The following is a 24,881-nucleotide window of genomic DNA, read 5'->3' on the forward strand; positions in this document are numbered from 1 at the left end:
TTATCAAAGAAGAATCCATTCAAAATGAAGGTATGAAAATCAGGATCTTTCAAAGACCAATGTCAGAGGTCATTTGAAGAATCTGAGTTATTAATGTGTTGATCTAAGGGGAAACTCGTTAAATTTTGAAGATTTCTACAGAAACTGAATCTCTTTTTAAAATGAAATTATTTATTACAGATTTGATTTCCAAATTTTTGAAACATTTGTAGCTACAAAATAAATGGTTAGAAGTATATTCCTTTTGTCTTATTTCTTCTGCTCTCTCTTGAAGTTTTTAAACCAAACTGCCAACAGGCCAAGTGTGTCCTCGCCCACATTTTCCCATTAGATATCTTCACATTGATCTAGATAAAAATGTAACAATGTCTTTTTTTAATTAGTGTGTGGTTATAGTGAACTTTGTAAAACAATGTGTATCATAGCTTCTTCATAAATACAAATGACACCATTCACCTTGAAGGTATAAAACATACATGCTGTAATCCTTCCAACAACAATTGTGCACTATGGAAACCAATGTACACCATAGACTAGTTTCATTGACACCATCTCATACCGGAGGTACAAATATTCATAAAGTAGTCCTCCCAAATAGGTGAACAATTTCAAAGAATCAAAAAAGTTCAGGTATAAATGGAAAAACAAATTCTCCGACCCTAGCATCACATATGGTGCAATCTAATTGCAATAGCTGTAGAATGTTGTTAATCCTGCATATCTGTCATAACTGACAATTGTTTAAAGGTAGTCAGTTTAGGCTCCAAATTATAGCACTCTATAATTGAGCACTAGAAGTTTTTTTGAAGTACTTTCCTGGAGGACTTTACTCTCCAAATTGTTCTCAGACATTTAACACACAAGATGACTGAATGTCCCAGTGAGAAAAATTTCCTTGAAGGTTGTAATAAAAACAGTTGAAGAGTTTTGACCATATTTGAATATCTAGCATATTTGGGGCCACTACAGCATACCTTTAAGGGTATTCTATGAACCGTCATTGGAAATTAATATCCTTATCTAATTTTGACTTAGAACTGCTTTAAAACAAAAGGTCTTAGAATGTCATGACCAGGCTTTTTTTCTAGTCTGTGTCAGTGTGTCAGCTAGGTAACATTAGATCACAACCAATTACTCAAAACTCACAACTTCCTAAATCACATTTCCTGTGTCTCTCTCTCCCTCCCCCCCCCCCCCCCTTTTTCTGGTTTGTTTAACTTTCAGTATCATATATAAAAGATTGTGTACAGCAATTACCAACTCGATATCACTTTCTTTTTTCTCCAATGCGTAACCGATAAAGTAATTGCATGGCTAGGAATATCAGGGTACCATTTTTATCTTAAAGGGTTGAACTATTGTTATGTTCAAACTAGAACATTTCATTAAATTACCTGATCAATTGTCACAAAAAAATCCTGTAAAACATATAACATCGCTGTATTGTTTGTACACTGTGCTGTGGGTATTGACCGCAGCTGTATGTACTGACTGTACACTAGTGTCTAATTACCGACGGTAGCAAGCTGTGTGTGTATTTTCTGGGATCGATGGTGGTGTCTAACACTTCTGTTACACCTCATTCGAAACTAGGTCAGATTACCGGCATCAGACGTTTCTTTTTGCGCAAGTCTTCACACTCTTTAAAGCATCAGAACCCATATTATTTGCAAAAAGGTTATTAATCAAACTAAATTAGGCAAAATTGCTTGAAGATAGCAAAACGTGGACAGGAGAATACCAAAACATGGCCAGGAAGTAAAAGACTCTGTTATTCCAATGTATTTTTCATTTCATATCATTACAACGAATTTCTACTAAAATCTTTATCTATGTATATACTGATTCATAAACCGCAAATACATGATTTTGCCTTAGATTGGAGAAAATGGAATGAAAGAACCAATTCATCTGAGGCATGCCGGGATCGCTGTAGAACCTGATAATGTAAAGTGAAGCTTCAAATGGTTAAACGACATTTAAAACCAAACTGTAACGTCACTTGTGAAGTAAACCACGTTCTCCCTTTTCAAGTGTAAAAGATGCCTCGTATGTTTGTCCAAATGCATGCCACAGTTTTGCTGGGTTTATGCACATGGAGATGAGGACCCATCTATTAATTTTGATACAGCTAGACAATAGTTACAACATAACTTGTGCTAATGTATAAAGTTTAAAAGGATAGTCCAAACGAAAATGTATTATTTGACTGATGAAAGAAGAACATATTTGTCGATTCTTACAAGTATAGCTGTTGCCAAGTCATTGATTCGTGGATTTGTCACAGTTTGGTACCCAAAGCGATCTTGAGGCAAACAGGTGTGTTGTCACAGTTGCACACTGAGTGCAAAACATATTGCTAATCCTTAGGGGGATTTTTTTTGTCCTTTTTTGGTTTTTCTGATTAGTTAGGGTTCCAACTTGCTCTTCGGGATGTAAAGTTATCGAATTATCCTAATGACTCTAGTTTCTTCATATGCTTATGCATCCCACTTTTGCAGAAGACAACTGGTTGTTTATTTGAAAGCAAAACAATAAAACACATTTGTCAGTGTGGATCAGAGAGCAAACCTGTTTTGCTTCAAGTTCCCTTTTGGTAGAAAGCGTGTCGGCTTCAAATGTTGATATATCGGAACTGAATGCAAAGCTCACCAGGGTACTTCGAATATGTTCCTCTTTCATAAGCCGAAAAAAAATTGTCACGCGGACTATATCCTTGCATGGAGAAAAAAAGGAAAATTTACCAAACAGACACAACACATTTGTACAAACACATTTAATGACCTCCAAAAATGCAGTAATCTTCATCCAATATTTCTATATTACAAATGTAGGCCTATTCATAGCCAGAAAGGATCCATAATCAATAAATAACAACTTACAGGGCATTGTTCAGGAGACAGATCAGGGGAGAAAGAGGTGAAAACTCAAAACACTCATTTCATTCCGCTCTGGTTAAAAAAAAAATATTTGCTGTCAAGTTATGAAATGACCCTAGTCGGAGGATTACGATATTGTGGGCAAGTATTCTCAAAATATTGTCATCATCTATGACTACTCACTAATGAGAGTTTTGTGAAATTCAAAGAAAGATTTTATAGTCTTTCACAACTTGATAGTTTTGAAGAAAATTATCACAGAAATATATGAAAGTAGGGGTTATCGATACAAAGTACAGCTGTAAAAGGAGAAGAAACATTTTTGTAATCATGTCACCCTTATTGTCATATCAAATTCTACAATTGGGTTTAGATCAGATGCAAATCCATGTATACCTATTTGTGATAACAAGATTCCAAATGAACGGATGACAATCAATCAATCATCTAGCTTTGTTTCCCTTTAAACATTTTTACCAGACTTGTCAACCATACCTGACTTTAGACAAACATTGTCCATGTAGCTAATTAATTATTAATGAAATATCAAATAATAAATGGGGAATGTCTAATTCATCATATCTCATATCAGCTAACCCTGCAACGTCCCAGTATATCTGTAAACTCGGAACCAGAAAATATCCCTGAAATTCATGAAAAGGTCTTTCAATTAATGAGGATATGGTCACACGATAACTGCAAAAACAGAAATGGCGGAATGGAAAACTACAGAACAATTATCTAGAAGGATATTAAAAACAACAATACTGGACTGATATTGTGCTTCTCTTTACAGAAATGTCCATCTTACACATTAAAATGCTAGTAGCAGCAACTCAAAGGATAGGCCAGTAGAGGTGTGGGGAGGGGTGAGTGAGGGGAGGGAGGGAGGGGGATATATGGTATTATCACTCAAACTGAAATTAAAGATGATATCAATTAATTCACTAAAAATGTTCTACATAAATAGCTTGTCATTTTTACCAATGTCATGTCTAAGTTAAGGCGCTCCACAATTGTATCAGTTCTTGAACCAGAAAGAACTGAAGAACACCTAACTGTGTCATGAGGAAAAGAAAAACTACCAGAACAAACAAACAAAGTCAAATTACACTCTAAAAATCTGATGCCATGGCAGCTTATTTCCAGGAGGGTTGTATCACCATGTCATGGTATCACCATGTTTTATGATATCACCATGTTGTATCACCATGTCATGGCATCACCATGTTGTATGATATCACCATGATATCACCATGTTGTATCACCATGTCATGGTATCATGGTACCATGTTGTATGATATCATCATGATATCACCATGTTGTATCACCATGTCATGGTATCTTTGGGAAGATTCTTCTTCACATTTCTTCTAGTGATTCCCAACATTTTTAACAGATCTGAAAGCACTGGATTTTCTTTTCTGTGGGTACATTTGCCGAGGAAAAGCAAAGGAACGTTGCAACTAAGAACCTGCTTGATTCTCATTGGGCTAGTAGTAAGGCCGTCTGGGATTATTCTGAAACAAGACAACAACATAAACAACTTAATTAGAAATATGTGGATTTCTTTCTAAAAGGGGATAGAAAGGACCAGATTTAGTAAATGATTATTGAAAACATAGCTACAGTAGTTTGCAGTTTTGATGACAAATCAAATGTCTATACAAATACATGAAAAAAAAAAGGTAAAAACCATCTAGATACATTAGACAATGGTTAAAAAGCAAAATTCACATTTTGGAATGAAGCTAATGAAGTAAACTTTTATGGGATGTTAGTATTTAACCAGGTGTGCGAGTCTACACCTCCCCCCCCCCCAACCCCCATCATACCCTTTTCTCAATCACACACACACACAAAATTAAAGTAGTTATTGACACTTTGTGTGTATACCTAATTCAACATTTAATTATTTAAGGCCTAAATAAGCCTGAGGGAGGTACCCCCAGATCCTCCCACGTGGGATTCTGCTCCAACCATATGAACAGCATCAAAATACTGATAAAAATCAACCCCAGAATGTTTGCTTTAATAGCCAAAATAAAATTGTCATTTACCAGTGGGTTTGGTCGGAATCTATAAGCCAGCATCATTCTCTTTCTGTACGATTCAAATTCATCTTCTGCATCTTGCTTTGTCAATTCTTCCGGACGCTCAATTCCAAGACCGACGCCGTCCACGTTCCTTGTACCTCTAAACATGGATAAGAAAAAATGTATCATTAAAGAGAAAATGTAAGAGAAGAAGAAAGAGAAAAGAGAAGAAAGAGAAGAATGAGGAGAAAGAGAAAAAGAAAGAGAAAAAGAAAGAGAAAATTAAAGAAAAAATGTATCATTAAATGTATCATTAAATGTATCATTAAAGGGGGTTTGAGAGGGGAGGGGAAAGGTGGTAGGGGCAAAAAAGCAGTTCAGCGTCGTACCTTGCCTACACTGAACATTGCTTAAATCAAGGTAGAGTGAAATTTGGTTTCTGTCTGTCCCTCTCAATGAGTTTTCTCTGGCCCTTGTAGAAAATCAATTGCAAACCCCTGATGCAATGCTGTGATAGGTACTACTGCATGATCTGAATATAAATTTAACATGTTACACCCTTCTTATACTTATCATTATACTTATTATACTTATCATTAAGCTTACATTATATACTTACATTATACTTATCATTAAGCTCACCTGCTGACTGGTGCAGTAATACCCTGTTTCTCTGCTCCTAAACCTTCTCCTTCACTCCAACCGAGTTTCTGTAACATTTGGAAACCTGAAATTTAACGGAGAAAGAACTGACCCTTTATTTTCACAAATAATTCATATCCACAATTCATACATCATAGACCCAACCTCTCAGCTGAGTGTTTGTACTGATCGTGAAGACTATGACAACCTTAAAGGGAATTGCCTGACTCGCAGACACAACGATGCATTTATATGCTTTCTGCTAATGGAAATATCATTGTATTTTCCACAAAAAAAATTGACATTTTGCTTTTTATCACAAATAGGGGAGGTTTCCTTTCCCTTTTCACCATACGGAAGTGGAAAAATTTGTATTAATTTTTGCATGCAAAGTCTTCTTGTTCTGCAATATAATTTTATTTTTCACAAACAAACTGTGCTCGTAAACTGCAAAAAAGTTCAACGTTAATTATTTCCGTGCTCACCGATATTGTCTGCCTGCAACTTGAATTGCTTGTAATCTGAATAATCTGGAGTCCGGCCTTCTCGTAGAGCCTGCAGGGTCTCCAAAAACTTCTCCAATTCCTCCGGTGGCAAAAAGTCCCCAAGGTGATGTTTGCCCTTGCCCATCTTCGTCAATGCCTCTGCCTTTTCTGTGAGTGAAAGAATCATGAAATGTGTGGAATAATTGAGAATGATATAGAAAACTTACTCAAAACAGACTTTATATCATCAATGCATACAAAGGGCTTTTTTGGTGGTGCAAAATAAAAGTGCCAAAAGAAAATTGTTGTTTTCTTGTGGACACGATCGGCACTCTTCTCACTTCCTGTGTACTCTACACTGGCTGCCGGTTAAGGACAGGATTAGGTACAATAGTATGTTTTTAAATCTCTGCATGGTGAGGCTCCCAGATATCTGATAGATTTTCTTTCTTTGTATAATGCTCCTCTAAGTAATGTAGATGGTGAGACGTAGACTCTGCTCCTCATCTGATACCACCAGACTCATGATTCCAAGCTCAAAGCGTAAAACTGGTGATAAATCTTTTCAAGTTATTGGTCCCCGACTCTGGAACCAGATGCCTGTGGGTATACGTGTGGCGGTTTCCTTCTCGGTCTTCAAAGGTCTCATGAAAACATATTTACTTACTGCGGAGTAATGTTTGTATTTTTTGCTTGTGTTTAGGCTTGGTGTTTGTTTATATTGTGTAGTTAACATTTGTTTCTGTAAAGCACTGCGATCATTTGTAGAGCGCTCTATCAAATACCTAGTAATAATGAATATTAATAATAATAATCACACCAAATCTGTTTAACCGTTTGAAAAGTATGTTTCTTGTACATGACATTTAATGATCCAACAACCCACACCTTCTAGAGGGAGGACAAATTAAGCGAGTCGGGGAGCAAGCTTTTAGCCATGTCGCACCGTTGTTGTGGAACAAGTTACCATCAGAAATACGAAGCCTTACCTCTATCAGCACTTTCAAATCAGTGTTAAAGACGTTTTATTTCAAACAAACCTAAGGTTAAGTGTATTCAATTGCATTTTTGTATTTAGCAGGATCTTCTTCAAAGGCTAAATGACAAGTAACAGTAACAGAAGGTACAAAAACATGCACAGAATACAGACAGGTAAATGAGCATGGTGAACACAAAGAGATAGATGTAAGGGGATTAGTAGACAAGGGATGGAGAGAAAAAGAAAGAAACCAACAGGGGAAAAGGAGAGGTAGCAGATAAACAGTGGAGGTACAAAGAGAGGATAAAGGGAAGGGGTGGGAAATAAACTGTCATAGACTTACCTGCCGTTTCTGCCATCTCCTTCTGTCTCATTTTATGCTCCCAAGTTCCGCCATCGGTATCCTCGTCGCTGTCGTACTCGTACTTGTGTTTAGGGATCTTCCCTCCTTTGGTAATGTCGATTCCTTCCTGCTTCTGGGATTTCACGATCATGTTATACAGCATTTGCATCTACCGAAAAAGGAGGCAAAGAATAAAGTCAAAAGTCAAATGTCAAAGGTCATCGCATCCCAAAAACCCTGCCTAGGTGACGATAGATCTTATCGATGGGACAGTAAGAATTAACCTTTCATCCTGAAGAATGCAGCAAAAGGAAAAAACTTGGACAAGGCAGGGTCCAACGAAAGCTTTATTTAGAAGACTCACGTCTAAGATGTTTAGCTTTGTTCACGGATGGGTCATTTTTTACAGGGTGCTGTTCATCGGCGTGGTTTCAGCTACGCCTACTTCAATCACCATTACAATTTTGTTCGGTTTGTTACGTTACGTATCAATAACTAATTAAAGGAACGAATAGAGAGGAAAGGGTCTGTAAACTTTCGATCCCACATCCCCTCCACCTCGCCCAATCACATCTCCTCCTTGCCCTAAAGCAACTGTTGGATTGAGCTAATTTCCAAAATCTGGTAAATCCCGAAAATCCAGACGGACTTAAAAGGCCCAAATCGGGTGCACCTCTAAATAGGATTGGATGGTTTAAGTTAATGGAACCAGTTGCTTTACTTCCACAGTACATATACACATGTATGCAACAGTCTATTTTCTCACTTATCATCAAAGATGGTAAGTTTGATGTCATCACTACAACTAACCTCTTTCTGTTCTTTAAGTTGCTTCATTTGGTCAGCGCTCAGTTCTGTGGTACCAATCATACCCACTGGGTTCACGTGCCCCACCCTTGGCATCTGAGCAGAGTGTGAGGGACCGGTATCTTCCCATCTTCTCTTCCTCCGTCTTGTGTCGTTTGCTCCCGATCTACCGGAGGTTGCAGCTTAAAGGAACAAGGCTCATCAGATTTAACTTAAATGTAGCAGTAGCTGATAACCTCCTCAATTAGCATTTGTATCAAATTGTCTCCTTTCACTATAAAAAACAAATACTGTAAGTCTATTGCCAGCAATATTATGTTTCATACCAATACACCACCCACTCAGAGAAAGCCTTGTATTGCCCCCTACAAGGCAGTTATGGGTGACTTCTATGTAATTGAGATGACAAGGATAACTGGTTAGTCGATTAAAGGTAACTTAGGTAATGAAAGTCACTATTTGATGGTATATAACAGAGCAGAAGGGGGAAAACAGGGGGAAGCAGGTAGTACCATACATAGTTGTCAGTTAAGAATAACTTCTAGCTGACTGAGGGTAGCTGGTTGACAAATAACAGAGTCCACTAGCTAAATTGTTGGAGGTTACTGCTAGGACAATCAAAGGTATGTTTATGTTTAGATCCTATCTTCAAGACCGTTGTATGCAAGTTTCCATTAATGTTTTGCCTGAGCAACATATCATAAATTATTCTGTGCCATAAGGTTCTATTGTGGGACCATTGGGGTTCATAATGTACACCCATCCCATTGATGATATCATCAGGCAGTATGATGTTCAATTTCATCTATATGCTGATGACACACAACTTTATTGTGAGTTTGATCCCAAAGTTGCTGGTGACTGTGAACGTGCCCTTTGCAAACTTTCTGGCTGTATTTCTGAGATAAACATTTGGATGTTTCAGAACATGTTGCAATCAAAGGTATGTTATAGCAGTGTTGAGTGCAACTACAGTACTAAGTATATGGTGTTAAGGTTCCTGATAATACTGTCATAGTTGTCTTGTATTCTCCCCACCCACCCTATTCAAAAACTAATTCTGCTAGCGAGGTAATTAATTATCTGACCTGCATTTAAGGTTGCTGTGAGTCCTACGGATGGCTGGATCGTCGCTAGCTTGAACACAGCTATCTTTGTGGTGTAATACTTGTAACCGGGTCCTTTCTTGTCAAACAGGAATCTGATAAAAAGTAGACGACAAGAGCGCAATGCCGATTATCGTGCAAACACAACGCAGAGGAGAAACTCATCCACGTATATCACATTAACCTACAGAAGCATCTCGAATAATCACATTTGGAACATACATTACTACAGTACAGTATTCAAATTGCAATATTGCATAAGTTGCACTGTTAAGAGTTGCCGACAGAGACAACGAGCTGGAACCATGTTTTTATTTTCAAATGATGCTTCAAAGCACTTGTACTGAACAGTAAGAATATCCTGATTATACTGGATAAGAGGGTAACAAACTATTCATAGTACAGTCAGTTAAACACTTATTACAGACATATCTACTACTACTTAGTTGGCCCTTCATGCACCAGTTCAAGTCCCCAATCAATTTTAATCCCCAATATTTAGATCAAATTTTGAGATATTTTGAGATATTAGATTCACTAAAACTTCAAAATTTACAAATTACCTTCCTGTAGGTATTTATCCCCCTGACACTGAGAATTTCAAATTTTTGACTATCAAGATGGTCTCAGAGAGAGAGAGATATTACTTGCAGGTGGACGATACAAATTATGCTTGTCCAAGTTTGAAACAGGTGTGACGATCAATACAGAATAATGCCAGTGAGAAGTGAGTGCACAAACTTACTGTATCTGTTCAGAAGTGCTATAGGTGAACATTATTCGAGTTTCTAGAAACTGATGCCCAAACCTGATCCCCTTGAAATGATGTTATATTATCCAATTAATTTCCCGATCCGATGGCCTTTATTAACTGAACTTCGATATCAGACGAGATGTTCATCTCTCGGATGGCTTGTCAAATTCCACAGATCTATAACCGTTAGCTGTTTGTGTTACCTCCATATGCATACTTCCATTGATGAACATTATTTTTGGTTCCAGAATCATTGAAAGCGACTCAGTCACTCTACAGACCTCTTAATAAAATTTTGTACCGATCAAATACTACATCATTACTTTGATGAGCTTTGAGTGAACATTCATACCAAGCTGAAAGGATCATCTTTAACAGCTTATTGAGTTTTACATCTTCAACCCCAAGCTCTTCATACTCACTGTATGCAATCACTTTCCGAAGGTAACTTTTATGTTACTTTCTAGAAGATTTGAAGAGCAGAATTGTGGACCTTTTCAATAAATTTTCATTCAAAAGCAATTTCCAGATCTGTACATGGGAGATATGTAACCAAATCTACATTCTAGCTGAGATGTTCATCGTTTTTCTAATTCCTTTTTTCACTTCATCTTTTGTCTAATTCTGTATCTAAAACACTTACTGTAGATATTCATACTCTTTAAAGTACAGTATGTGTTAAACATTTCTAAAGGTAACCATTTTATTTCAATTTCTAGAAAATTTGAGAGGTAATCATACCGATGAGGTTTTAATAACTTTTCATAACCTGGTCAAGTTCTAGATCTGTACTACTCATAACAAAAGTATTAAAACTCACCGGTAGAGTGGGTTATCTTTGTGGACCTTCTTGGCTGCCTCCTCTACGGTTCTTCCGTTCTCTGCAACCGTCTTGGCGAGATTATCTATGACCTGTCTCAGGCTCATATCCTCTGGCGGTAAGACTTTAAAATGCCTATGAGTATCATGTCCAGCACGCCATCGTCAAATCAAACAGACTTTGGATATAATCTCTCAATTTTTACCACATTTTTTCTTTTCTTTTATTTTCATTCCATTTGAGAGATTTCTAAGACCAGCAATTGAATTAAATGCAGCTCTTTGTGTTGACTTGTATAATTCTTTTGACAGGACTCAACACCAAAATTCCGATTACAACGCGAAGCACTAAGGCTAAAGTTCTGATAAATTTCCATTTCAAATCATGATGAGAAAAAGCTCCTATTTGCTTCCCAAAATTATATGATAATTTATCTATTTAACATAGTATTTTGCACAGTATTTTCAACCTGCTATACATCATTGCACTTGTATAGCACTTAACATAGTATTTTGCACAGTATTTTAAACCTGCTATACATCATTGCACTTGTATAGCACTTAACATAGTATTTTGCACAGTATTTTAAACCTGCTATACATCATTGCACTTGTATAGCACTTAACATAGTATTTTGCAAGGTATTTTAAACAGTCTGCTATAAATCATTGCACTTGTATAGCACTTAACATAGTATCTGGCACAGTATGTTAAACCTGCTATTCATCATTGCACTATTTTAAACCTGTATACATAATTGCACTTGCATAGCACTTAACATAGTATCTTGAAACGTATTTCAAACGGTCTGCTATACATCATTGCACTTGTATAGCACTTAACATGTAGTATTTTGCACAGTATTTTAAACCTGCTATACATCATTGCACTTGTATAGCACTTAACATAATATTTTGCACAGTATTTTGCAATGCGATACCGGAGACATTATTCCCTGCACATAGACTTCTTTTTGTGTATTTAGTCAGGTTTATTTCAAGAAAAATCTGCAGCTCTAATAATTGCAAATAAATAGAACGTGTGTCCACATTCACTGAAGTGTCCATACAAGTATGAAAAGCTATCAAAATTCTTCCACAATGCATTAAAGTCTTGATAAGTCCCACAAATACCTTAAGTTGATAATTGTATATGTTTTTCACAACTTAAAACCATTTTTTCTCTTCTTTTTGGCTCCACAAATGCAAACACACAACTCCCATCATCCTCAGCCAACCTTCCAGCCTCTTCCTCACTATGTTGACATGATCGTGTTACCAAATCCACAAATTCCTTGAAGTGTATATTAATTTCATATTATTGATCATTCTGATATCTTTCTGATAAGATTTGATTGAGGATGCTGCAGTCTCTATGAGTGTTGAACTGAGTATTGAACTACTTTCAAACATTAAGAAATGTCGTCAAATTACTAAGTGCGTTGTAGCAACAAGGAAGGGTTTTTAATAACAAATAGCAAGGACGAGCAACTTACATGCAGCTGGATCTGTTGACGAAGAAGCATTGTCTTCATCCTCTGAGCTGGAGTCACCAAACACCTCGCTAGCTGAAAAGGTCTTCTTAGGTCTGACCGCTGGAGGTGCTTCTTGGTAACTCCGCAGATCTTGGTCAGACTGACTGCTTGACTTGGGCACTGAGTAGAAATTACGATAAAAAGAACCACACGGACGTCAGAGCTAACAGGTGACATCAGATCCCTCAAAACACAGTACAATGATAGTGTGGTTTGTGAGGAGACTAGCAATGGAGGAACCTAAGAAACTGTTTCTGACTAATTAGGAAAGATTCTGTCGAGAAAATCTTGAAGTAAGGGTAACATTAAACCTGGGAGAGATACTGTCATGAATAATGCTTTACAACATGAGGATACTTCCCTACTACTGTAAGGAAACATACAACATGGGTAATTTCTGACTTTGGTAGCTTCTTAATGTTCTTACAAGAAATATACCTGATTATGGAAGCTTTTGAACTTGGGATAGTTCCCTACTACTGTAAGGAAACATAAGACATGGGTAACTTTTGACTTTGGTAGCTTCTTACTAGAAATATGTTCTTACAATAAATATACCTGATTATGGAAGCTTTTGAACTTGGGATAGTTCCCACCTACTGTAAGGAAACACACGACATGGGTAACTTTTGACTTTGGTAGATTCTTACTAGATAATATGTTCTTACAAGAATGATACCAGATTAGGGTTGTGCGGGATCCCGGTAGTCAAGTGAATACCGGTATCCCGATCCCGGTATTGACTAATCCCGATCACAGTGCAATGTGTAACTACTACCGGTATTGGGAAAACAACCGGTTATTATATTCGTTTTGGTATCATTCCCGGGAATCCCGGACATAATAAAAATATCTACGTGTTACTATTTGAAATAAAGAAAAGAAATCACAATTCCTTTGGTGTTTCTGTTCTTATTTTGATGAACATACTTATCAATTTGCTGACCTAACGTACTGACCTAGACCTATAATTAAACGAATCAACTTTTCACGTAGTAATTTGGACCTAGGCTACATCAAATATCTAACGTTATTTGGGCTTAGCACGTTGCAGGACTTCATAAGTTATTCTGAAATTTTCGTTGTTTGTTATTCCTTCAAACGATGATTGTGAAGGTTCCCATGTACAAAATCTTACCCTTATTGTATTTCACCTCATTTTGGTTTAATAATTATAACGATTTCATAAATTTTGAGCCAAAACCGCAGGGAGTATATCCAGCTTATATCCATTTGCGCCCGGGACTGTATATTTGTATAGCCTAGGTTACAGTACAGGTACACACAATGCAGTGCGCTCAGTGTATGAAGTTCGTTCATATAACATTGCATGCACCGCACCGATCAGTGGAATGTTTCCAGTGCATGATATGAATATTTATAAGCATTTCAACCCAAACAGCCAATCCTCACGTGACAGTATTTCTTCTTGGAAACTCAAACGGCTTTTTCATACCTGATTCAGTCAAACATGGGCGTGACTTAAAGAAGACTTTTTTTTGGAAAAGTAGATAAGATTCAAGGAATCTTACGGTGAAGAAACCAAATGTTATCGTACCCGTAGGGACGAAGCTTAAATGTTACAGCAAACAATTTTTATCTGAAGATTTTTATAAATAATGATGATTGTTAAGAGGGAAAAAAAGAAAACAAATTGTGGATTGATTGGGGAGAATTACGTAAAATCGTCTTTGTGTCTGTGTAAAAAAAAAAACTTTGTAATCAATAGATACATGAGACAGCAATTTCCTCTTCATTTTCCTATGTACTAATGTAACGTTAGCCATATCACCAGCTAATTCGGCTACAACGTGGGTCCTGTCGTAGTAGTAAGAGACAGTTAAAAAATACATGCATGTACACAACTAAACACGAAACTGAGACGGCGGAACTCTTTATGACAACAAGTTAACATATTCGAAGAAAGTAACGATACGATTGTTTGCAAACATCGCGTGGATATAACAAAAACATTAAAACCCAAAAGAATGGTGTGCAATCTTATAACACTAAAAACAAATGCAGATTTGTTTCAAGTTAGGAAGGAGATGGAGAACAAAGTTTATGTAAAGATTAACTCCGACACGACTTCCTGTTGGTATTCGGCATAAATGAAAGGTTTTTAAAAGATGTAAAAATTGTTGGGAAAAGGTTTATGGGGACCCTATTTCTGCATCAGTTTGATTCTAACTAGCATAAGATATACATCCAAAGGAAAAGATTAACGTTCAATTTTGCGTAATTTTGCAATAATGGCGGAAAATATTGAAGTTTTGGAAGCGGATATGAGTGGGGAAGTGGAGGGTGGTAGCGAAAGTTCAGAGAGTGAGTTGCTGCCGGCCGCTAACAAGAAATCAGCAGTTTGGACTTATTTTGGATACAAGAAAGGACCTGATGGAAAAGCGGAAAATGTAGAGCGTGTCACCTGCAAAGTGTGCAAAGTTCAGTACTGGGCTAAGGGGGGCAACACATCGAACTTGTTTCGCCACTTGGAGAGTTGCCACCCAAAAGAGTTTGAAATGGTGAAGACAGGGGCAGGGACAAAGAAAGCAGCACAGCCAAAACTAAGTACAGCAAAAACAACGAAACTGCAACAAACACCAATTACATCTTTCAACAAATACAAGCGAGATGATGCCAAATGGAAACTGCTAACGGAAAAATTAACTTTTTGTCTGGCAAAGGATTTACTTCCGATCTACAGCGTAGAGAAGCGAGGATTCAAGGAAATGATCCGTACATTTGACCCGAGATACGAACTACCTAGCAGAAAGTATTTTACCCAGACGGCGATACCCAAACTTTACAACAAAACGAAAGAGGCAATTAAAGAGGAATTAGGGAAAGAAGTGGACTTTTTTTCTGCAACTAGCGATCTTTGGTCCAGCAGAAGAATGGAGCCATACATGAGCCTAACAGCTCACTACATTGACTCCAATTGGAAACTCCAGTCTCGGTGTTTAGAGACCATATTTGTACCACAGGACCACATAGCACTCAATCTCGCCGAAGTTTTTAAGGAGGTTTTGAGCGACTGGGATCTCCCCACCACAAAGCTTGTCGCTATAACCACCCACAATGCAGGGAACATTGTAAACGCCGTCACCAGCATGGGGGTGAATCATGTATCATGTTTTGGACATAATTTAAACCTTGCCGTGACCAAAAGTTGGAAGGACGATAACAGGGTTTCGCGAGCTGTTGGGGTGTGCAAAAGCATTGTAAGCCACTTTTCTCATAGCTGGCAGAAGCGCAGGGAACTCGCAAAATTTCAGGAAGAACTAGGCCTGAAGTTGCAGTCACTTAAAACGGTATGTATATCACTTTCCATTTTAGAATCATATTTATGCAAGATAACAATTATTTTGGTGTGGATGATAAGCTATATCATTTTTTGTTTAATAGTTTTAGTTATTTTGAAAACATGTTTAAAAAAATCAATTTAATAAAGTAGTGTGAATCTTTTTTATCCTCCATCATTCAAACGTGAAAAATAAAAAACATTCTTCTTACGAAAAAATGGAAGGTCAATTTAGACCATCTGTGTTTGAGGTCTGTGAAATAACTTTAATCTGTTAAAAAATAAACCTGATACAGAGAAGGGGTCAATGGCAGTTGTTGATTGGATCATTGTAAATATTTAGTCATAAAACATTTAATTATACTTATCAGATTTATCTATAGCAGGCTAGTCATATGCACATCTTTAAATATACTATTACCAAATGATATAACGTTTTGGAAGTTGAAAAAAGCAAAGTTTCACTTTGATCTCTAAGCCTTACTGTAGCTGTTTCATTCCAACATTGAACATATCAAAGGATATGATTTTGAACAATTCAATGTGAAAACGGATCAGATATAGGCATTTATTTACAACCTAGTTTGTTATTGTTATACAATAATGGAGTATTATTAAAGAAACAGCAAATGATCTTAATAACTGAAAATCGCAAACTGAATTATATTTCCCTTTATTTCTTTATCTTCGCAGGAAAGTGTAACACGCTGGGGGTCCCGGTACGACATGATTAAAAGGTTGTTGGACCATGACGAGGCAGTTAGAAGGGTGCTGGCCATGGACCCCAAGACCAGCCACCTCTTACCAACATGGCAGGACATGGATGTTCTCAAAAGCATTTGTAGCGCGCTAGAGCAGGTCTCTAAGTTTACGGACATGATTTCTGGGGAAAATCATGTAACCATTAGTTCCGTAATTCCCACACTCGCACTCTTTGATGCAGAGATATTTGCCGCAAAGGAAGGGGACACGCAACTAACAAAAGACATGAAACGACGAATGTTAGAGGACTTCCGGTCTCGCTACGAAGGGAAAGACTCTACCACTTTATTGAAAACAGCGTGTTTTCTAGACCCGCGGTTTAAAATCGATTACCTCGATGACGATGAGGTAGAAGAAGCAAAGAACTGTATTATTGCAGAATGTACAGGTAACATGGTAAAGAAAGTCAAGAACCCCTTTATTCTCAGTGAAGTACCAGGGGAAAGCAGTGAAGGGGAATGTCATCAAGGAAAAAGAAAGTTCGGAGATCTGCTTCAAAAGGCGAAAAAGCGTGGGCAAGTTGGTGGTGTTGGTGGCCAATCTGCTGATCTCAACAATGACGAAAAAATCAAGAAAGAGATTGGGACATATCTTGCCACCGAGTCAATTCAATGGGAGGCCGACCCACTGGAGTGGTGGAAGGGAGAGGCAGTCAAGTTGCCTTGGCTTGCTCTCTTGGCCAAAAAATACTTGTCAATTTGTGGATCAAGTTCCTCATCTGAGCGACTTTTTAGCACAGCTGGGGACATTGTAACTGCAAACAGAAGTAGACTGCAGCCAGAGAAAGTTAGGATGTTCACGTTTTTGGCCAAAAATCTGTGAACCTGAACAAAGTCATGTAAAGTTCATATGAGAGCAGTTACTTATTACGCAAACTTAATATCATATTATCGAGGTCCTGTAAAGAACAACTTAGCTCTTAAGCTAGACATTTCTGAGGCTAGCACAATTAAAATTCATGCTAACTTGTAACCTTAAAGCCAAAACACTAACTGTGATTTTGTGCAGAAAAAAAAAAGACTGGGGGTAAAACCAAAGTAAAATTTAACATGAATATTTTTGGTTGGTATGTTAACGCAAACTGAGTAAGCGTTTTCTTTCGTATGAGTTTGACATCAGTTCGAACGATTTTCTTTTCTTCCTTCCTCGATGTTTCATTTGTTCGATGATTCAGCTATCCATTGCCATCTTTTCATTCACGTTTGTATTCTTTATTGTTCTTATTATGACGCTTTCATTTTTATTCTACTTTTAGCTTTTGTATTTCAGGGCCTCGGTTGAGATTAGCATTACGCTAACCGAGTTACCCATAAAAGGAGTTAATGTTAAATAAACAAATAAATATCACACATATTTCAATTTCTACAACTTCTCTGTGCTAAGTGTTAAGTATTGGCGCTCTCGGATGCGACGAAAGACCGCTGAGCAAACTTACACGAGTTGACCTTTGTACCGATTTTTACTTACTCATGTACACATGGCAGCAGTGGTCTAGTCTAACATGCACCTGTGAGAAACTTTTTGGAAGAATGCCAATATTTACGTAACCCAAACGCGCTGCACGTGTACCGTAGTCTTTTTAGTGCGTCACACCACAACATAATACCACTGCACTGCAGTTGGTTTATGCGTATTGTACACGCTAGTATTCAGTGTGTGGTAGTTTACAAACGGAGTATTGCCGATCGATGTTTGTTTCATTCATGATATCGGAAGTTTCGTAAGTTCAACTTTTAAAAGCTTGTACGAAAGATAAAATATCTTTTAACATTTCATCTTAATGTAGCTACTTGTCATTTTCAAGTTTGTCATTAGTTTCGTGACAATGTTAATTCGAAAAAGTGTCAGAATTTTGCATCAGCAAATTCGATTATTTCTTATCACCACCCACGCAAATATATCAACACTTTCAGGGGGCTTTGTGCCTGGACCCCAACAACCGGTCCCACCCCTTCACCCCGCCGAGGCCCTAAGTCAAGCCCCTAGACCCCACGTCATATGCTCGCACGCTTCGCGTGCTTGGTGTCTTCGCTGTTCGCGTGAAATCAAACAGGTTTTCAAACACTGCCACGTGGTGGCTTGTTGATTTTAGTGCTTTGAACAATAGATAACATTTTGATGAAAATACCGGTTGTAGTTACGATACCGGTATTCACGTCGCAACACTACCGGTTGTGTGAAATCCGACTACCGCACAACCCTATACCAGATTAAGGAAGCTTTTGAACTTGGGATAGTTCCTACCTACTGTAAGGAAACATACGACATGGGTATCTTTTGACTTTGGTAGATTCTTACTAGATAATATGTTCTTACAAGAATGATACCAGATTATGGAAGCCTTTGAACTTGGATACAACGAGCTGTACAGGAAAATCAAGCTTTCTAAACTCGTACAGGATATAACTAGTTTGCTTCTTCTCACTACCATAGTTGTCCAAAGAAGGAAGTTTGCATGATCAAACAAAATGATCCTCTGCCTAGAATACTATACAATACCTTTCGGTCTGACATCTGGTGCCCTTCCGGCAGAACGAGCTTGCTGTCTCAGAAACTGCTCCATGAAGCTGCCATCGTTCTTGAATGTGTTATTAGACGACGAGGGTTTCGTTGTACTCTGGACTGGAGGCTTCTCTGTGGAAGCTGTAGTAGCTGTAGTAGCTGGAATAGGAGTACTGCTCTTCTGACTAACTTTGACATTACTGCAGAAGTGACGAGGAATGACAAGTACAATTAACTTGAGTTCTGGGTGGCAGTGTACATTGTAGCAATGTATATGTCACAAATTCACAACACTCTTAGCATAACAAAGTACACATCCTCAAGGGATTAATGCTGACAACTTAGATAACATGATAACACAGTTCCTGAGCATCCCCCCCCTACTGCCTATAAAATTGAGTCCAGACCCCGGGTTGTACCCCCCACCCCCTCACGATCCCTCTCTTTTCTTGACAGGTCTGTAAAAATGACACCGCTCAAGTTAAAAAATTGACACAGTTACCAAATATCAATTTATTAGCTTATACAGTTGGGAGGCCATTATTCACCTGATAATAAATTTGTACTGATGTGTGCAGTATTCTCACTACCAGTAACACTGGTACCGAGTCTTGCAAACATTTGATAGGTTGCACCACCATTTCAGAAAGGAGAGGGTACCATCAGGAACCATAAATTGTTACAAACTCCCAACAAAACCAAGCAAATAAAGGATGTATAAACTTCAGGGATATGCACATGATGATACAATTAGATCTTAATTTTGTTTGAACCTGTTTATTTCTACAGTGGATTTAAAGGGTTCATCAATCGTTCATGGGGATCAGCTAAATGGTAAACTGATCAAGTACTGTAGATGCATCAGTTAGATTAAGAGGATTTGTAAATATTGCACACACTTGTCAGAATGTTTTCTTTTTTTGGGGGGGGGGGGGTGGGGCTTTTATTTAAGCAACTTATCCCAAAATTTGATTATAGGGTGGTACTATTGGATATGCTCCATCAGGTACAGGAAGATGAAGCTTTTATCAAACCCTTAAAGGGTGACTTAAGGCAAACAATTAAGTTTTTATGTTGTTGACAATGAAACACACTGCAATAGGTTCAAGTTATACACATATATATATATATATATATATATATATATATATATATATATATACAACATTTAATTTTTGATATATGCCCCTTTAAACATCAGATGCTACTCATGGATTGTGTCTGGACTACTGAGTCTAAAAAACAGAGCATTATGTCAAGTTCCTCAGATGCCAAAAAGGATTCAATAGGAAATACAAGACTTTTATCACCTAAAGTGATGTGTATCCTGCTGCTTGCCATCTAAGGGTGCTCTTTTGCCAATGAACTTTAAGAACATATTTTGGTTGAATAATTAGAAATTTAGCAAGAATGGATTTAACATTGAACATCCAGACCTGCACTGAAGAGTTGAGCCATCAGAATGTGAGCTTTAAAGAAGCATTCCAGAGATTTATTGTAATTTAAAGATGAACGGCATGAAAACCAGAATTGAAATGTTAACTTAAGGGTGCACTCAACATTTAAGTTTTCCTTTTAACTCACAACTTGACCGGGGTAACAATAGCCGGCTTCTTCTTGGCCTCAGCGGCAGCTTTCCGCTTGGCTGCCATCTTCCTCTCAATTTCTTGCTTTTTCTGTTGAATTAATTTCTCTTGTTCTGTTAATGCAGCCATCTTTTGGGCATAACCGCCACTGGAAGAATTAGCCATATTTGTCTGCAAGAAATTTTAAAAACTGTAGTTATAAAGCTAAAAGGAAACAAAGACTACATTAACATTTTTAATTCCCAAATTAACCAAATGATGTACTAAATGTTTACTGTACACATTTGCCAAACATTATTATTTAACTTTTTTTCATCCATTGATCTCAGCTAAACCCATTTATATCTAGAGTAGTTTAATTCGCACATTTGAAACTACTGTAGTTTTGTTCATTTCCAATATGTCTAGTAAAAAAAATAATAAGAATTATATTATGAAACTTTTCTTGTGGTTGGCCTTTTTCTCATAAATATATATACTAAAATAATACAATATTTGTAGCCGGCTTTGATCCCAACCTTCATTTGAATTTTGAATTCAGTAAAGCAAGCCTTTTACTAACAATAAGGCTATTGGCGAAATTGGTTGTCTACCATGTAGGCCTATTTCTGTTTCAGAAATTGCCCACATTTCATCAAAATTTGATAAAATAGTCAGGCCTACAAAAAACCAGACCAAGAGAAAGTTTATTGGTTTGAATGCCCAAACATATTCAGAGTGTGGGTAAGCCATACATGGTAATATTCATGAAACTTGTGCACACCAATGGGGATTATCTGTTGACTTATATACTGTATGCTAAAACATATAAAGGAAGGTACCAGGAATCAAATATAATGTTGATAAAGTGACCTAATATAAAAAACAGATGCATGCATGCATATTATTGAGGTCAAATTTTATGATCTCATAAGCATCTATACCTACCAAGTATGACATTGATTCAACTTGTGTTTGTTGGGACGTCGTACTTACAAGCTGTTTGTGAAGATTTCCCGTTAAGCCCAATCCACTCAAGAATATTGAGTAAGTCAAAATTGATGTTCCAGAGAAATTGTACTTGCTATGTAGTAACATCACCGTATCAAGCATGAACTATATCAGACATGTACACAGTTGAAGCGGTATCAAAATTTTAAGAATTTTACGTTAATCCCCGCCCATTCATTAATATGCATGTCAGCTCCACCAAAAACAATATATAGGGATCATCTACTGACCCTGATCAAGATTTATACCAAGTAATAGTATGGCATCTATCATATTTTTCCTTCTTGAGAGAAGTACGTTTACAAGTTAGGCAACACATGCACACGCACATACACCAATGTGACTGCATAGGTTCCAATGGATGCAAAGCATGGGAACCAATAAAGATCTAGGCTACATGTAGATCAATTGGGGAAGCTAGCCTAGATAGGCCGAGCAATACATTGGCTATATTTGGCCTCGAAATTGGGGCACTTGCAGAAATTCAAGTTCAATAATACCGTAGCAACACACTAATCTAACGACTGCTATTGTAAATTTATAATTTATGTAAGATTGGAAAGTTAGCCCGGCCTAATGTAACTTTACTAATAATATAGTCAGTATTTCGAAGTTCGGAACACTGCAAAGTTCGGACACCCCTAAGAAATACACGATTTCACCATGACAACCTATAGCAACAGCCAATTTCACGAAAAACTACGAAGCTACAGATACTTTCTCTCCAAAATGACCTGTGTGCAAGTAAATACTTACATATTTGTCAATAAAATGACGGAGATCTATGATGTCTGTTATAATTATTGAAAGAGCAACTGCGCCACCAATTTTATCACCAGCGCCACACTGTGGGCCGGGTGTCCGAACTTCGCAATACTCTAGCAGAGAAATACCAGGTTCCACAATCACGAAGAATCTTCTTGGAATACAACGTGAAATCAGTTTGCAGGAAAGAAAGTTTGGCCGTGTATCGTAATATAACACACTTCTCCCACCATATCAAGTATATTTTCAGGTGATTTATACCAAAAGATATAGTTTTGGGGTGTTTTAAGGCTTAGGTGTCCGAACTTCGAAGTGTCCATGCTACTATTACTTATTAGTATGACAATGAGGTGTCACATTATCACTCAATCTAGGTGGGATGTCAATGCACCTTTAAAATGTGATGTTGTCTTGAGGTCACGCCATTCTGGAACAAGTTGAAACAATACAGTAGTGAAACAAAAATTGTCTTGTTAGGCTTTATACTTACTAAGCCTATGCCTCCTGATGTAGATCTATATCTAGAGTATAGGCGAGCACTAGCTTAGTTACCGTAGTCCTGTTGCCTAACGTTACGCTAATCATGTACTAAATTTATAAGTCAGTTCAGCAAGAGGATGATAGGCCTAAATTAGTGACAACACAGTTGATTAAATGGAAATGAACAAATTTGATCATACTTTCAATAATAAGTAGCGTGAAGCTGGTTTATAGTCTGTAGCCGAACCGGCGAAGCTGCGAATATGGACCAACGCGTCTCTGTCGTCTGTCTTGTTACGCATATATGAAGCGTAGGCTAGTTTAATTAGCCATAGGAATTGTATGGACGCTAATGTTAGGCTTGCCCATAACAAATCGTGCACTGAACTACTGACGACATATCGCTTTGAAAGATGAGATGGCGCTATCACAAATTGACGCCAGAGCAGGATACAGACAAACAGCTCTGTTGACGCAAAGTTTCATCTCTTCAAATCGAGTAAAACTGAAATGATCTTCTTCACAGATGATCGATATCTTCGCTATGTCGGGCAGTCCCATATCTGTATTTTTACTCTTCTTTATACGTTGTTCATTTATGACATAAAGAGAGATGTACCCCGATAGTGGCCTCCTGTTTATTAAGTTAATATAATGTCGAGACCACGAGGTTGAATGTGAGTAGGCATTGTATATAGTGGCTTGCACAAAATTTAGAATAAGATATGGGGCCGATTTTTTTGTAAGTACCAGAGACGAATGAAGGATTCTACAAAAGAAGGCCTATACTGCACTTTGTTCATTGAAACAGACCACTATGTAGGGGTGTCTAGGCATCCAACCCTTCCCCTCCCCCCACCCCTCGAAAAAAGTATTAAACGTCAAATTGTGCTAATAAAATTAAAAAAGTCAAACTTTCCCGACTGATTAAGATAGGGGCCTGAACCTTTATGGGACGGCCCAGAAGGAGAATGGAGTATTTTATAATTGATCAATCCGAAAACCCCTATAGCCCGTCCGCCCTGTACTTACGTTTGCAACGGGTGTCGCCGATTGATCACAGAAAACTTTTGAATAATTTAACGTTCATAAACGTAATTCTGTAGCTATTAAAAATGTGTGCTCGGTCAAAGCCGCAACCCGATCCTCACCCCTTATCTTATTTTGCAGGCTCATTGTCGACCTTTTCTACGGTATATTTGACAAGTAATTATAAGTCAGGCTCTTTAAATATATACACAACTGCTCAGGTCGGTTTTCGTATGCATCTATTAATCCTGGATTAAACTACATTTTATTTATAAACCAGAATGCAAAATGCATTGAGGTTTCGATGAGTTCAGTGCACTGGACGTCTGGTTGTTAGTATATAACCAGAACTAGCTGTCATGGCCCGAACCACCATGGGAGAGTCCTAAGCCTATACAGTTGGCCTACCTCACTGCTACTTTGAACCGCTGCTCGATTAGAGCGACTTCGTACATTTTCCCAATTATTTGTCTTGTCTTTAAGCTGCAGATTGATGCGCGATAAAAAATATCGCTATTTCTCCATTACACTGCCTAAATCAAAGCGATCTTTGTACGCAATGAAAATCTGAGGTTGTAAGAGCATCTGTCTTCCAAAAATCCTAGCAGCAACAACAGCAAACTTGTCCCCAAACTCTTTAAAATGTTGTATACTTTGCGAAGTATGACTTACAGCCAGTAGGAAGATTGCATTAAGAAATAATAAAGGAGATGTTTTGCCATATTAAGTGTATTGGTATTCTGACTGGTATTTTTCACGTTGTTGTATTAAAGAGAGTTGTATTTAAGAGAATTGAGATGTTAAGCCTTCATGTAGGGTGCTAGAAAGACATAGGTATGAGTTTTAGGTATGATCAAGAGGAACTTCAGTTTTCTGAAAGAGGACATCGTAGTTAGGCTTTATAAGCAGTTGGTTAGGCCTCATCTGGAGTATGCTGTGCAGGCTTGGAACCCTTATTTTGCTATAAGGATAAGGAAGTACTTGAAAAGGTCCAGAGGAGGGCTAATAGGATGATTAGTTCCTTAAAGAGTGTTCCTTATTATAGGCGGTTACTACTGTTGAATCTCACCACACTGGAGCT

General features: G+C 37.6%; 3 protein-coding genes across 3 annotated transcripts; 2 read left to right on the plus strand and 1 right to left on the minus strand.

Annotated features, from left to right (window-relative positions):
* Nucleotides 1-1,767: 1,767 nt before the first annotated feature.
* Nucleotides 1,768-23,170, minus strand: LOC139978810 (SURP and G-patch domain-containing protein 1-like). Its single transcript, XM_071989318.1, has 12 exons — nt 22,972-23,170; nt 20,535-20,707; nt 18,948-19,150; nt 12,347-12,505; nt 10,852-10,975; nt 9,260-9,372; nt 8,175-8,353; nt 7,365-7,533; nt 6,043-6,210; nt 5,558-5,642; nt 4,940-5,075; nt 1,768-4,399 (listed from the first exon to the last, which is right to left on the minus strand). The coding sequence occupies exons 1-12, from the start codon at nt 23,071-23,073 to the stop codon at nt 4,373-4,375; spliced, it is 1,638 nt and encodes a 545-aa protein (XP_071845419.1). The 5' UTR covers nt 23,074-23,170; the 3' UTR covers nt 1,768-4,372.
* Nucleotides 12,512-15,845, plus strand: LOC139978813 (E3 SUMO-protein ligase ZBED1-like). The gene has a single exon (XM_071989326.1). It carries the CDS (start codon nt 14,638-14,640, stop codon nt 15,829-15,831), a length of 1,194 nt encoding a protein of 397 aa, XP_071845427.1. The 5' UTR covers nt 12,512-14,637; the 3' UTR covers nt 15,832-15,845.
* Nucleotides 15,905-18,927, plus strand: LOC139979000 (E3 SUMO-protein ligase ZBED1-like). Its single transcript, XM_071989639.1, has 2 exons — nt 15,905-15,937; nt 16,380-18,927. Exons 1-2 carry the CDS (start codon nt 15,905-15,907, stop codon nt 17,268-17,270), a joined length of 924 nt encoding a protein of 307 aa, XP_071845740.1. The 3' UTR covers nt 17,271-18,927.
* Nucleotides 23,171-24,881: the final 1,711 nt, after the last annotated feature.

Source organism: Apostichopus japonicus, chromosome 13 (genome assembly GCF_037975245.1).
Source record: "Apostichopus japonicus isolate 1M-3 chromosome 13, ASM3797524v1, whole genome shotgun sequence".
Classification (NCBI taxonomy): domain Eukaryota; kingdom Metazoa; phylum Echinodermata; class Holothuroidea; order Aspidochirotida; family Stichopodidae; genus Apostichopus; species Apostichopus japonicus.